The following is a 16007-nucleotide window of genomic DNA, read 5'->3' as shown; positions in this document are numbered from 1 at the left end:
CATGAGTCATGGGGATGTAATGTTGGCAACTGTAGTTGATACTGTATGTTGTACGTTTGAAAGTTACTAACAGTAGATCTTAAAAGTTCTCATCACAAGAAGAAAATACTATAATTATATGAGGTGATGGATATTAACAAGATGGATTTTGCTGATGATTTTACAATGTGTATAAATATGAAATAATTATATTGTATACCTGAAATTAGTCTCCTATGTCAACTATACTCTAGTAAAAAATAGGATAAGTATAAACTCAGTATATGTTAATGACATGACATTTTTGTTTTTACTTTACTTATTTTTAAGTAACCTTTATGCCCAGCATGGGGCTTGAATTTCCAACCCTGAGATCAAGAGTTGTATACTCTACTGACTGCACCAGACAGATGCCCCAATAACTTTTTTTTTTTAAGATTTTATTTATTTGACAGAAATCACAAGTAGGCAGAGAGGCAGGCAGAGAGAGAGGAAGGGAAGCAGGCTCCCCACTGAGCAGAGAGCCTGATGTGGGGTTTGATCCCAGGACCCTGGGATCACAACCTGAGCCGAAGGCAGAGGCTTTAACCCACTGAGCCACCCAGGCGCCCAATAACAATATATTTTTTTAAGATTTTATTTATTTATTTGACAGACAGAGATTACAAGTAGGCAGAGAGGCAGTCAGAGAGAGGAGGAAGCAGGCTCCCAGCTGAGCAGAGAGCCCGATGTGGGGCTCGATCCCAGGACCCTGGGATCACAACCTGAGCCGAAGGCAGAGGCTTTAACCCACTGAACCACCCAGGCGCCCAGTAACAATGTTTTTAATTAAAGATAACTACTACCAAAATGTTTAGTGAGAAGAGAGCCATTGTTTTACATTTTTGCAAATGGCTTTAACGTTTGGGTTAGCAAAATGCAAGTAAATATTCTATATTTAGTCTATTGTGATGTCATGCATCATTTACTTCTGGAAAATTCTAGTATGTAATTTATGAGAGAATTACAGTGATAAATGACAGGTAATGTAGTAGTAGTATTGTAGTATAAAAATATTTTCGACTTTATGGACTTCCTAGAATGTTCCAAGGACTGCCGGTAGAGAAAGATGGGACCCAAAAGGACACACTCTGTAGTCAGTACTGTTCATCTGAGCTCCTAGACTTATCTCCAACTCTCTGCTTGGCCTCTCTACTTTGGTGTCTCAGGAGCCACTGAAACCTAGTGTTTGAGTATGGGTGCCATTATTTCCTTCTACTCAAGTGTGAAAATCAAAACCCAACTACATTCTTGACACTTGACTCAGCTTTATCTTTCATGATGAGTAATCAACACATGATAAGTTCATTAGTTACTTAGCCTCAGCCTAAGAAGCTGGAACTCTGCTCTGATCATCCTTGTTGCTGCTGATGTGGTTCTGACTGTTGCTATGACTACATAGGGCTAGACCAGTTTTGCTAGTATTTGACTTTAGAGTGGGGAGGGCCAAGGAATTTCCTTTAGAATGAAAAGTTGCAGGCAGCTGTAGAATATGTGAATGTGGGTTCTTTCCGCTTTTCAGTACCATCTTCACTTCTCTTTTCTCAGCTGAATTGGGACAAGATTGGGGTGGAGTGCTTACTCCAGCAAGTGATTATAATTTGGAGGAATCTTCCAGACATCACCTTGCCCTTCCTGTAACCACAATTGCCCATAGTTTGCCTGGCCTCTTCTTGCCTCTTCTTTTTTTTTTTTTCCAAATTTTTTTATTGAGTAAAATACATATAACATAAAATGTACTGTCTTAACTATTTTTTTTTAAAGATTTTATTTATTTATTTGACAGAGAGAAATCACAAGTAGATGGAGAGGCAGGCAGAGAGAGAGAAGCAGGCTTCCTGCTGAGCAGAGAGCCCGATGCGGGCCTCGATCCCAGGACCCTGAAATCATGACCTGAGCCAAAGGCAGCGGCTTAACCCACTGAGCCACCCAGGCGCCCTGTCTTAACTATTTTTGATTAATACAGTTGATGGTTTTATTTTATTTTTTTAAAAGATTATTTATTTATTTATTTAACAGTGAGAGAGATCACAAGTAGGCAGAGAGGCAGGCAGAGAGAGGGGGGAAGCAGGCTCCCTGCCCAACAGAGAGCCCAATGTGGGGCTCGATCCCAGGACCCTGGGATCATGACCTGAGCCGAAGGTAGAGGCTTAACCCACTGAGCCACCCAGGCGCCCCCAGTTGATGGTTTTAAATGCATTTATAATGTTGTGCAGTTATCACTACCACAATCTCCATAGTTCTTTTTATCTTATAAAACTGAAACCCTGTACATACAATAAATTGTATTTATTTAACAATAAATCTCCATTCTTCACCTTCCCCAGCTCCTGAGCAACCACCATTCTATTCTCTATTGATTTTGACTAAATACCTCACATAAGTGGAATCATACAGTATTTGTCTTTTTGTAACTGACTTTTTTCACTTAGCATAATGACCTCAGAGTTCATCCATGTCGTATTGTATTGCAGAATTTTCTCCCTTTTTATGACTGGATAATATTTTGTTGTATGTATATACTATATTATGATTATGCATACATCTGTCTATGGACACTTGGGTTGCTTCTGCATTTTAGCTATTGTGAATAATTCTGCAGTGAACACGAATGTACAAAAATCTCGTCAATACCCTCTGTATCTAGAAATGGAATTGCTTGATCATATGATAAGTCTTCTTTTTAATTTTTTGAAGAATTGCTGTACTGTATTCCACAGCGGCTATGCCATTTAATAATCCCACTGTGCAACAAGGGTTCCAGTGTCTCCACATATTGGCAATACTTGTCTTCTGTCTGTGTGCGTGTGTGTATGTATATATATTTATATTGGCCATCCCAGTGGGTGTGAAGTGATATATTACTGTACTTTTTTGATTTTGCATTTCCCTAATTCTCCCTTCAATTCTGCCCTTCTCACATATTTCGATGCTCTGTTATCAGCTGTATAAATGCTTAGAATTGTTACATCATCTTGCAGTTTTGGAACCTTTTTTATTTTTATTTATTTTTAATTTTATTTATTTGACAGAGATCACAAGTAGGCAGAGAGGCAGGCAGAGAGAGAAGAAGGGAAGCAGGCTCCCCACCGAGCAGAGAGCCTGATGTGGGGCCCGATCCCAGGACCCCAGGATCATGACCTGACCCCAAGGCAGGGGCTTTAATCCACTGAGCCACCCAGGTGCCCCTGGAAGCTTTTTTAATGTATAATGTCCTTTGCCTTTTGTAACTATTTCTGATTTCAAGTCTATTTTGTACTGAGGGACAGAGAGAGAAGGAAAGAATAAATCTTAATCAGGCTCCACACTTAACACTGAGCCTGACAAAGGACTTGATCTTACAACTCTGAGATCATGACCTGAACCAGAATCAAGAGTTGCATCCTTCACTGACTGAGCCACCTAGGTTCCCAGCAGCCCCCCCAGTTTCTTTTTATTATTATTTGCACAGAATATCATTTTCCATTCTTTCACATTCAATCTACATGTATTTTTGGATCTAAAGTGAGTCTCTTGTAGATAGTGTATAGATGGATCATGTGGGGTTTTTTTTATTTTTGGGGGGGGGTTTGGATCATGTGTTTTTAAATTTTTTTTTTAAAGATTTTATTTATTTATTTGACAGAGATCACAAGCAGATGGAGAAGCAGGCAGAGAGGGAGATAGAGTGAAGCAGGCTCCCCGCTGAGCAGAGAGCCCGATGTGGGACTCAATCCCAGGACCCCAAGATCATGACCCGAGCCGAAGGCAGCGGCTCAACCCACTGAGCCACCCAGGCGCCCGGGATCATGTGTTTTTAATCTATTCTGCCAGTCTCAGTTTTTTTTTTTTTTATTGGAGAGTTTAATTCATTTATATTTAAAGTAATTACTAATTAGGGGAGAAATTTTGTCCTTTTGCTGTTTGTTTTCCATGTATGTCTTCTAGCTTTTCTTGTCCTCCATTTACTGTATTAGTATCTTCTTTTGTGTTTAGTTCATTTTTTTGTTGTAAAATGGTTACATTCCTTTCTCATTTCATTTTTTAATTGTATAATTAACATATCGTATAATGATTCAACAATCCTATACATCATGCTGTGTGCATCAGATTAAGTGTGCTGTTAATCCCCTTTTACTATTTCAAGGATCTTCCCCACCCACCCACCCTCTGGCAACTGACAATTTGCTGTATGTATTTAAGTGTCTGGTTTTTTGTTTGTCTCTCTTTTTTCTTTGTCCATTTGCTTGGTTTCTTAAATTCCACTTGTGAATGAAATTATAAGGTATTTGTCTTTCTCTGACTGACTTATTTCATTTAACATAATACCATCTAAGTCTGTTCATGATGTTGCAAACGGCAAGATCTGTTTTTGTGGCTGAGTAATAATCCAGCATGTTGGGTGTCTCTGTGTGTGTGTATACCACATTTTCTTTATCCATTCATCTGTCAGTGGACGCTTGGATTGCTTTGTATCTTGACTATTTTGCTTCCATAAACATAAGCATCCTTATATCTTTTCAAATTAATGTTTATGCTTTCTTTGTATAAATACCCAGTAATGCAATTACTGGATCATATTGTAATTTTATTTTCAATTTTTTAAGGAACCTCCATATTGTTTTCCACAGTGGCTGCACCACTTTGCATTCTCACCAGTAGTGCATGAGAGTTCCTTTTTCTCCACATCTTTACCAACACTTGTTGTTTTTTGTGTTTTTGTTTTTATCTATTCTGACTGGTGTGAGGTGATACCTCATTGTGTTTTTGATTTGCATTTCCTTGATGAATAGTGATGTCGAGCATCATTTCATGTGTCCAGTGGCCATCTAAATGTCTTCTCTGGAAAAATGTCTATTCAGATCCTCTGCCCATTTTTTTTTTTTCCAGATTTTAAGTTGGCTCCATGCCCAGTGTGGGGAGTGAACTCATGACCTTGAGATCAAGAGTCATATATATGCTCTACTAGCTGAGCCAGCCAGGCACCCCCATCTGCCCATTTTTTTAAACTGGACGATTTGTTTTTTAGTGTTGTTTTATAAATTCTTTATATATTTTGAATTTTAACCCCTTACTGGATATATCATTTACCAGTACTTTCTCCCATTTGGCAGGTTGCCTTTTTGTTTTGTTGATGGTTTCCCTCACTGTGCAAAGGCTTTTTATTTTGCTATAGTTCCAGTAGTTTAATTTCCCTTTTGTTTCCCATACCTGAGGAGACTTATCTAGAAAAAATATGGGTGATGTTAAAGAACTTAATACAGGGATGCCTGGGTGGCTCAGTTGGTTAAGCAGCTGCCTTCGGCTCAGGTCATGATCCCAGCGTCCTGGGATCGAGTCCCACATCGGGCTCCTTGCTCGGCAGGGAGCCTGCTTCTCCCTCTGCCTCTGCCTGCCTCTCTGTCTGCCTGTGCTCGCTCTCTCTCCCTCTCTCTCTGACAAATAAATAAATAAAATCTTAAAAAAAAAAAAAAACTTAATACAAATTTCTTTATCTCACATCTTCTTTATCCATTCATCAGTTGATGACACTTGGGCTGCTTACTATATCTTGGCCGTTGTAAATAATGCTGCTGTAAACATAGGGGTGCATGTATCCCTTTGAATTAGTGTTTTTGTATTTTTTGAGTAAGTACCCAGTAGTGCAGTTGCTGGATTGTAGGGTAGTTCTATTTTTAACTTTTTTGAGGAAGCTCCATACTGTTTTCCACAGTGGTTGCACCAGTTTGCATTCCCATCAGACAGTGCACAAAGGTTCCTTTTTCTCCACCTCTCTACCATCTGTTTCTTCTGTTGTTGATTTTAGTCAGTCTGCCAGGCATGAGGTGATATCTCATTACAGTTTTGATTTACATTTCCCTGATGATAAGTAATGTTGAGCATCTTTTCATGGATTTGTTAGCATTTTTTATGTCTTTTTTTTTTTTAAGGATTTTATTTATTTTTACTTATTTGAGAGAGAGTGAGGAGAGCACAAACGGGGGAGTGGCAGGCAGACAGAGAGGGAGAAGCAGGCTCCCCACTGTGCAGGGAGCCAGATTGGGGCTCAGTCCCCAACTCTGGGATCATGATCCAAGCCAAAGGCAGACGCTTAACCAGCTGAGCCACCCAGGATCCCCAGCCATCTGTATGTCTTCTTTGGAAAAATGCCTGTTCATATATTCTGCCCATTTTTAATTGGATTATTTTGGGGTGTTGAGTTTTACAAGTTCTTTATATATTTGGATACTAACTCTTTTTTTTTTTTTTTTTTTAAAGATTTTATTTATTTATTTGACAGAGAGAGATTACAAGTAGGCAGAGAGGCAGGCAGAGAGAGAGAGGAGGAAGCAGGCTCCCTGCAGAGCAGAGAGCCCGATGCGGGACTCGATCCCAGGACCCTGAGATCATGACCTGAGCCGAAGGCAGCGGCTTAACCCACTGAGCCACCCAGGCGCCCTGGATACTAACTCTTTATTGAATATGTCATTTGCAAATATCCCCTCCCATTTCATAGTTTCCTGTTTAGTTTTGTTGATTGCTTCCTTCACGGTGCAGAAGCCTTTTATTTTGATACAGTCCCAATAGTTTATTTTTGCTTTTGTTTCCTTTGTGTCAGGAGACATAATCTAGAAAAATATTGCTACGGTTGATGTCAGAGATGTTACTGCATGTGCTTTTTTATAGGACTTTTATGGTTTTGGGTCTCACATTTAGGTATTTAATCCATTTCAAGTTTATTTTTGTGTATGTGTAAGAAAGTGGTCTAGTGTCTTTCTTTTGCATGTTGCTGTCCAGTTTTCCCAAAACCATTTGTTGAAGAGACTGTCCTTTTCCTATTGGATATTCTTTCCTGCTTTGTCAAGGGTTAATGGCTATATAGTTATAGGTTTATTTCTGGGTTTTGTTTTCTGTTCTGTTGATCTATATGTCTATTTTTGTTTCTATACCATACTTCTCTGATTACTACAATTGTCTGGAATCATGATGCCTCCAGCTTTGCTTTGCTTTTTCAAGGTTTCTTTGGCTATCCGGGTTCTATTGTGGTTCCATACAATTTTTCAGGATTGTTCTGGCTCTGTGAATAATGCTATTGGTATTTTGATAGGGACTGTGCTAAATGTATAGATTTTTTTGGCTAACCTAGACCTTTTATAACAATATTTGTTCTTCAAACCCATGAACATGGAATGTCTTTCCATTCCCCTACTATTGTATTATTGTCAGCTTTTTCCTTTATGTCTGTTAATAGTTGCTTTATGCATTTAGGTGCTCCCATGTTGGGTGCACAACTATTTACAATTGTTATCTCCTCTCCTTGGATTGTTCCCTTTATCATTATGTAGTGTCCTTTGTCTCTTGCTACAGTCTTTATTTGATTTTATTTTATTTAAAGATTTTATTTATTTGACAGACAGAGATCACAAGCAGGCAGAGAGGCAGGTAGAAAGAGAGGAAGGGAAGCAGGCTCCCAGCTGAGCAGAGAGCCTGATGTGGGGCTCGATCCCAGGACCCTGGGATCATGACCTGAGCTGAAGGCAGAGGCTTTAACCCACTGAGCCACCCAGGCGCCCCACTACAGTCTTTATTTTCAAGTCTGTTTTGTCTAATAAGTATTGCTACTCCACTTTTTTATTTTTAATTCCATTTGCCTAATAAATGCTTCTCCTTCTCTTTGTTTTCAGTCTACATGTGTATTTGAGTCCAAAGTGATTCTCTTGTAGGCAGCATGTAGATGGGTCTTTTTTTTTTTAATCCATTCAATAACGCTGTCTCTTTTTATTAGATCATTTAGTCCTTTTAAGTTTAAAGTAATTATTGATAGGTATGTACTCCTAACATTTGTTACTTGTTTTATGGTTGTGTTTTATTTTTTTTATTTTTATTTTTTTAAAGATTTTATTTATTTATTTGACAGAGAGAGATCACAAGTAGGCAGAGAGGCAGGCAGAGAGAGAGAGAGGAGGAAGCAGGCTCCCCGCCGAGTAGAGAGCCTGATGCGGGACTCGATCCCAGGACCCTGAGATCATGACCTGAGCCGAAGGCAGCGGCTTAACCCACTGAGCCACTCAGGCGCCCCTATGGTTGTGTTTTAAAGATTTTGTTTATTTATTTATTTGAGAGAGAGTGTGCCACACATGCGTGTGCAAGTGAGGGGAGGAGCAGAGGGGAGTAAAGAGAGGGAGAGGGAGAGAATCTCAAGTGGATTCAGTGCTGAGTCTGGTGGGCCCAATCTCACTACCCTGAGATCATGACCTTAACCGAAACCAACTGAGCCACCTAGGTGCCCCTACTTGTTTTATGATTGTTCTAATAGTTCTTCTCTGTTCCTTTCTTTTCTTGCTCTTTTGCCTTATGGTTTGATGTCCTTCTTCAGTGATATGCCTGGATTCCATTTTCTTTATTTTTTGTGTATCTATCTGTCGTTGCTGTTAGGTTCGTATATAACATCTTATGGGTTGCTTAGATTTGAATTCATTCCAAAAGCACTAAATTTTTATCCCCCTGCCCCCGACCAACCAGAGTGTATGTATAGGATGTCTTACTTTTATTTTGTGACTTCTTTGGCTGATATTTATAGGTATAATTGATTTTATCGCTTTTGTGCTTTAACTTCTATACAGGTTTTATAAGTGCTTAATCTACTTGTGTTATATGTTTGCATTTATCTTTGAATTTTTTTCCTTTCATAATACTCTTTTTTTTTTTTAAGATTTTGTTTATTTATTGAGAGAGGGAGTGAGAGCATGAGAAGGGAGAAGCAGACTCCCCAAGGAGCTGGGAGCCTGATGTGGGACTCGATCTCAGAACTCCAGGATCATTACCTGAGCTGAAGGCAGTGGCTTAACCAACTGAGCCACCCAGGAATCCCCCTTTCATAATACTCTTAATGCTCTTATGACCTTTTCTGTTCACTCAAAGAATTTCATTTAATGTTTCTTATAAGGTTTGTCTAATGGTGATGAACTTCTTTAAGTTTCTTTTAGTCTGTGAGACTCTTTATCTCTCCTATTTTGAATGATAACCTTGCTGGGTAGAGTATTCTTGTATGGAGATCTTTTCCTTTCAGTAATTTGAATGTCTCACATCACTCTCTTCTGGTCTGCAACATTTCTGCTGAAAAATCAACTGATGGGGTTTACATATCCACACCAAGATATGGACCTCCTTGGGTTGACTTTGTTGGGGGTGCTCTCATTTCCTTTTATGTATGTTTAGTAGCTATTTTCTATGTGGTTAGTATGGGGATTACATTTAACATCCTAAAGTTCTAACACTCTAATTTGAATGTATAGTAGTTTAACTTCAATAACATATTAAAAGCTCTGCTCCTTGCAGGTCTGTCTCTAGCTCTTTATATATAAGTATAGATAGATTAAAAAATATATCTAAAATTTATTATATATTTTGACATTTGGTGTCCAAAAATATAGGTATCTTTATTTGTAAATAAATAAATACGTCCCAAAACGTCCCAAAATGTAGACTGATAATCCTTTTAAATACATTTGTCTTGGGGCACCTGGGTGGCTCAGTGGGTTAAAGCCTCTGCCTTCAGATCAGGTCATGATCCCAGGGTCCTGGGATCGAGCCCCGCATCGGGCTCTCTGCTCAGCAGGGAGCCTGCTTCCTTCTCTCTCTCTGCCTGCCTCTCTGCCTACTTGTGATCTCTGTCTGTCAAATAAATAAATAAAATCTTTAAAAAATAAATAAATACATACATACATACATTTGTCTTTAAATTTTGTAAAAAACAAGATTTAGAGTTATAAACCAAAGGTAAATGGCACTAGGTTGTAGACTAATACTTCTTTTTTAAGTTACTAGTCTTACAAATCGTGTAGAAAAATTTAAAATGTAGTACCAACCATCATTACAATAATACTTAACCTTTATTGAAATCTTTATTTCTTCGCACAGCTACACGTTACTATCAGGTATTCTTCTATTTCATCCTCTAGGACTCTTTGAGCATTTCTTGCATGGCATGTCTTCAAGTTTGCTGTTTTCTTCTGCCTATTTAGATCTGCATTTGAATCTGTCTAGGGAATTTTCATTTCATTTATTGTACTTTCCAACTCTAGAAGTTATTTTTCATTACATTTTAGGTGTTCTCTTCATTATTATTTCCACTTTTGTTTACTTTGTTCACATCTCCCTTTGGTTCTTTGAGCATCTTTAAAACCATTGTTTTAAGGTCTTTGGTCAGCATAACTGCTATGAGGTCTTTGTCAGCAACGGTTTCTGTTGATTTAATGTTTTCCTTTAGGCGTACTTTCCTCTTTCTTTTTTTGCCTTGTGAGTTTTGTTGAAAACTGGACATTTGCATCTAATGTTGTAACTTTGGAAATCAGATTTTTCCCCTTCTTCAGGGCTTTGCTGGTTTTTGTTAGTTTTCTTTTTTTTTATTGCTATAGGTTATGACTATGCTGAAACTTAAGGTCTTTTAAGTTCTTTTTTGCACATTTCTGTGTCTGGACATGCATTGTCACTTCCTGATTATTTACATATATGCAGTTGTTTTTGAATGTCTAGTTTCAGTGTTTGACCCCCAAAAGAGGAGAAAGAGCAAAATGAATAGCACTTACCCATTAAAGCCTCTGGAAGTCACTTTTTTTTTAATTTTTTTTTTAAGATTTTATTTATTTATTTGACAGACAGAGATCACTAGACAGAGAGAGAGAGGAGGAAGCAGGCTCCCTGCTGAGCAGAGAGCCTGATGTGGGGCTTGATCCCAGGACCTGAGAGTATGACCTAAGCTAAAGGCAGAGGCTTTAACCCACTGAGCCACCCAGGCACCCCATGGAAGTCACTTGTGCTGGAGAGATAGATGTAGCAAGAATGGCTACCTGCCTCTTCGCATGCACATGATCAGAAGCAGCAATCAGAGCAGATCCTCAATCCCAGATCCTGGGATTGAGAGGATAGTGCCCTGAAGCGTGGGTGAGCATGGGGATAGGGCTGCTTTTTTTTTTTTTGAGATTTTATTTATTTATTTGTTTGTTTGTTTATTTATTTTATTTGTCAGAGAAAGAGAGAGAGAGCACAAGCAGGCAGAGTGGCAGGTAGAGGCAGAGAGAGGGGGAAGCAGGCTCCCCGCTGAGCAAGGAGCCCAGTGCGGGACTGGATCCCAGCACCCTGGGATCATGACCCGAGCCAAAGGCGCAGCTTAGCCAATTGAGCCATCCAGGCGTCCCGATAGAGCTGCTTTCATACTGAGACTAAGAAATAACCTGCACTTCACTGTCCCAAGTCTTCCTGAGAAGTTGCAAGCCTTCAATGAATTCTATCTAGAGTTCCAAAACCATTTACATCAGGTGGATTCTGCTAGTGCATTTGTTAAGGAGGGGTGGGGGAAGACAAATTCCTTATCCTTCCTCCTCCACCACCTCCCAAGAATCCTGTCAATCTGGTCTGTTTTGGATAACAATTTCTCCAGCCTCGGGCCTCCTCTTCCTGCTACCCACACTCATTCTTGGCATTTGTCTCTTGGATCTTTCAGAGATTCACTGCTCATCTTTGAAGGCTCCTCTTTGTTCAAGTCAGTTTATCAAGGCTTTCTTGCATCTGCTGGTCTTTGATAGTCCCATATGGAAGTGTGATTTTTTTTTAGGATTTTATTTATTTGTTTGTTTGTTTTAGAGGGAGAGACTGTGTGTACACCTGTGCAAGCAGGGGGAGAGGCCAAGGGAGAAAGAACCCAAAGGACTTCAAGCTGAGTAAGGAGCCCAAGTGTGGGTCTCAATCCTACAGCTGCAAGATCATGACCCCAGCTGAAACCGAGTGTCAAACACTTAACTGACTGAGCCACCCAGGCATCCCTGGGAGTGTGATTTTTATAGTTTGATTTCTTTGTGTGGTACCGTAAGAATGAAGGTTTTTGGTGTCTTTTGACATTCTGAACTTGAAGTGTTCTAGTCCTAATACCCATTCTTAATCATCTTTAATCTTTTTTACTTTTTAATTTTTTTTAAGATTGTATTTATTTATTTGAGAGAGAAAGAACTATTGAGAGATAGCCTGAGCGGGGGGGGGGGGAGAAGCAGGCTCCCTGCTGAGCATGGAGCCGGATGCAGGGCTTGATCCCAGGACTCTAGGATCATGACATGTGCCAAAGGCAGATGCTTAACCGACTGAGCCACCCAGGCTCCCGATCTGTTTTTTCAGATGGTTGCCTGAGTAGTTTTTCAAATGTGTAACTGATCATATCGTTGTCTCTAGTAGTTTTCTTACCCTTTCTCCAGCTGTAATCTAGGCCTTTGCTTATGTTTTACCTGGAATCCTTTTATCCTTTTCTGCTGTCTCAGTTGTCTCCTGATTTTTCATTACACCTTTTACTGAGGCATAATGTTCATTTTTCTCTCTCCAGATGACAAATGTTTTATGCTTTTCTATTCTTACAGTGTTTTGCTTATACCTTTACAATGTTATTTATAATTTGTCACTAGCATTTACTTTATATATCTGTCTCCCCAGTTTTACTTTGGGTTCCATGAATATTTGGGTTGTATCAAAGTAATTTTTTAATTTTCTGAGACTAGCACAATTGCTTTATTTAGTGGCTTTGAGTGCTCTATGAATGAATAAATGGGATCAAGCCCTGCACTGGGCTCCCCTCTCAGCAGGACGCCTGTTTCTCCCTCTGCCTCTGCCTGCTGCTCATCCTGCTTGTGCTCTCTATCAAATAAATAAATTAAATCTTTTTAAAAAAACATGATTTGTCTTATGTCCTGATCCTTGTCTAGACCATAATCATCATTTATAGAATGAGGAGACTGGATTAGATGACCTAGAAAAGTTACCATTGTTAACTATTATTAGGTTTTTAAGCTCCTTGATAACAGGAATCATGTCTTTTCACTTCTACTGGCAGCTTATATAGGGCCAAGTATAGTATCTCACACTCAGTGGTTGGTTAGCAAATTTTAAAGAAAGAGGTGATATCAGTGAATACTTCAGATGAATTTGTTTCTATTTTTCACTCCATTGATCTCATTATGTCCCTTCTTTGAGCTTCAAATACCTGTGTTTCCCTGATCTAGCTGGTTCTCAACAGCTTTTAAAAATAAATGTAGTTGGCCATTGAATAACACAAGGGTTAGGGGCATCAACCCCCTCCATCATGCAGTCAAAATTCTGTGTATAACTTTTGACTTTTCAGAAACTTAACTACTAATAGCCTGCTATTGACCAGAAGCCTTACCAATAACATAAACAGTAGATTTAACACATGTTTTGTATGTTAAATGTATCACATGCTGTAATCTTATAACAAAGTAAGCTAGAGAAAAGAAAATGTTAAAATTGTAAGGAAGAGAAAATGCACTTAAAATACTGCACTGTATTGGAAAAAATTAATGTATAAGTGGACCCACACAGTTCAAACTTGTGTTGCTCAAGAGTCAACCAAATATACTTTTTACTTTATCTCTCTTAACAACCCTGACAAGGTAAAGTCCATTTTTCAACTGAGGAAAAAGTGTTCAAGATCATAGCCAAGGGACAGTAGAATCAGACTCAGTCCCAGATCTCCTGACCCCAGATCCAGTGTCCTTCCTCTGTGTTTCCTTACCTGTGAATTGAGAGTTTTTTCCTGATACCTGTGGTATCCACCTTTTAACACAGTGTATCAGTAAGAGGTCTTTGAGAAGTTACAGAAATGTGTTAACTTTAGCAAAATGGGAATTAGTTGATAAAATTACAGAGTCTCAGGACGGCTGAGAAGGTTTGGCATCAAGCTGGGAAATGGACAGGAGCCAGGGTAGCTCCAGAGGTTCCAGAAGCAAGGACCTAAAAAGATACTACCACAAAGGGTCCAAAATCCAAGTGGTTTTCTTCTTCTGTTTTTTTTCTTTTAAAGATTTATTTATTTATTTGTCAGAGAGAGCGAGTGTGAGCACGAGCAGAGGGAGCAGCAGGCAAAGGGAGAAGCAGACTCCCCACTGAGCAGGGAGCCCCATGTGGGACTTGATCCGAAGAGCTTGGGATTGTGACCTGAGCTGAAGGCAGACGCTTAATCGATTGAACCACCCAGGAGTCCCCCAAGTGATTTTCATTCTCTGCTCAAGATTCCGAGCAAGGAGGAACGTAGTGTTGATGTGACTTGAGTCTTCTTTATGTCCTTTGGTTAGTGGTTCTCAGCTGGGGGCAGTGGCAGTGTCTAGAGGCATTTTTAGTTAAAACTGGGGGCGATTGTTATTGGCACCTAATGGGTAGAGGCCAGGAATGCTAAATATCCTATAGTGTCAGCCCCTGCAAAACAAAATTATCTAGCCCCGCCAGATCAGGAGTGCTGAAAAACCTTGGATAAGGGGAATGCACCTGGATTAATAGTCCTCCCAGCTTATCCTTTTGGGGGTAAGAGAAAACTGAATGTTCTTACCAAAAAAGGTACAATAGATGCTGGACAGCCAAAGATAACACACAAAAAAAGTAGTACAAACTGGAGCACTAATGTCAGTTTTGGACTGTGAAGATGAGTACACACTTGTAAATGAAATACTTGAGGTGTTGTTAGAAAGAAAGAGACATTTATAAAATATTTGAAGTTCTGAACTTAAATTCCAGAAATATTCTAAATTTAAAAATTTAAAAAGTATTCTTTGAATTGAACTTAAAAAGAGTAATGTATAAAGAATGAATAGTGTTAAGAAAAAAGAATGTATAGTCTGTGTGTATATTTAATTTAGTAATTTAGGTTTTTGAGGGGAATTGTGAATAACCTATACCACGCGATTAGAATCGAACTGCCACTTACTATGAGTCAAACTAAAGCACTTTTCAGGGAACTTCTAGTTTATTTATTTATTTATTTATTTATTTATTTATTTTTTAAAGATTTTATTTATTTATTTGACAGAGAGAGATTACAAGAAGGCAGAGAGGCAGGCAGAGAGAGAGGAGGAAGCAGGCTCCCTGCTGAGCAGAGAGCCCGACGCAGGACTCGATCCCAGGACCCTGAGATCATGACCTAAACCGAAGGCAGCGGCTTAACCCACTGAGCCACCCAGGCGCCCCGGAACTTCTAGTTTAAAATAGAACAGCTTATTCTCTTGAACCATTGAAATCAAATCCAGCTAGAACATAATTATATTCTTTAATGGGAAGCACATTATTCTTCAAACTGATTCAAGCCAGCATCCAAATTTGATTTGGATCCATAAATAACTTACCATGACTTTTTGCTAACTAATTACTTAAAGTAAAAATGTTTAATGTTATACCTTTATGTTTAATGTTATCCTTTAGGATAATATTTAGTAAAGGACCTTTTCACTAATTAGTAACTTCGGATGTTACTTACATACAAAAAATGTGAAAATGGTAGATTTGTAGGATGTGCAGTCATAGGTGCATTTCTCTACCAGTTTACCTTGTTCTTTGCCTAGACAGTAATTCATGTTAAATCCAAATCATAGGAAGATTGATTCAGCCCATAATTTTCCTACCATTCCTTTTAACTTTGAGTACGTGCCATAGTATGTGACGCATCACTGGCTTATTTTTGCTTTCATATTTTATAACACCTTCTCTGTACCAGGTCTGTTTTACTACCCTCAGGAAGTCTAGAAGTGACTAGAATCTTTTCTCCTTTCCCTTCTGATATTGTGGTTTGGTCCCTCCATCAGAGGGATCTGCTGCCAGATCTCCAGGCTGTGTACTGAGTGAGCCTCTTCCTGCCTGCGGTCATTAACCCCAGACCCCACAGTTCACCTCAGCGTGGTGTCCATTGCAGGTGAATCACTGTCTCCCGGAGAAGATCGTGGTGTACCGTGATGGAGTGTCTGATGGCCAACTGAAGACAGTTGCCAACTACGAGATTCCTCAGCTACAGAAGTGTTTTGAAGCTTTTGAGAATTATCAGCCCAAGATGGTAGTATTTGTAGTTCAGAAGAAAATCAGCACTAATCTGTACCTGGCTGCTACTGAGCACTTTGTGACTCCCTCCCCTGGGACTGTGGTAGATCATACCATAACAAGCTGTGAGTGGTAAGTAGGGGAAAACATTATATTTCAATAAGAGTAGGTGT

The 16007-nt window shown here is 39.2% G+C and overlaps 1 protein-coding gene across 2 annotated transcripts in view; it reads left to right on the top strand.

Moving 5' to 3' along the window:
• The window catches only part of PIWIL2 (piwi like RNA-mediated gene silencing 2), a 74612-nt gene that overhangs the window by 55151 nt on the left and 3454 nt on the right, over positions 1 to 16007 (top strand). For both annotated transcript variants that reach the window (XM_044225179.1, XM_044225178.1), the window contains exon 20: positions 15713 to 15966. In XM_044225179.1, the coding sequence (XP_044081114.1) occupies positions 15713 to 15966 (254 nt within the window). The remainder of the gene's footprint in view (positions 1 to 15712; positions 15967 to 16007) is intronic.

This window comes from Neovison vison, chromosome 11 (assembly GCF_020171115.1).
Source record: "Neovison vison isolate M4711 chromosome 11, ASM_NN_V1, whole genome shotgun sequence".
In the NCBI taxonomy this organism is placed as follows: Eukaryota; Metazoa; Chordata; class Mammalia; order Carnivora; family Mustelidae; genus Neogale; species Neogale vison.
The sequence above is the reverse complement of the archived record's forward strand: the minus strand, read 5'-3'. Positions and strand labels throughout refer to the sequence as shown.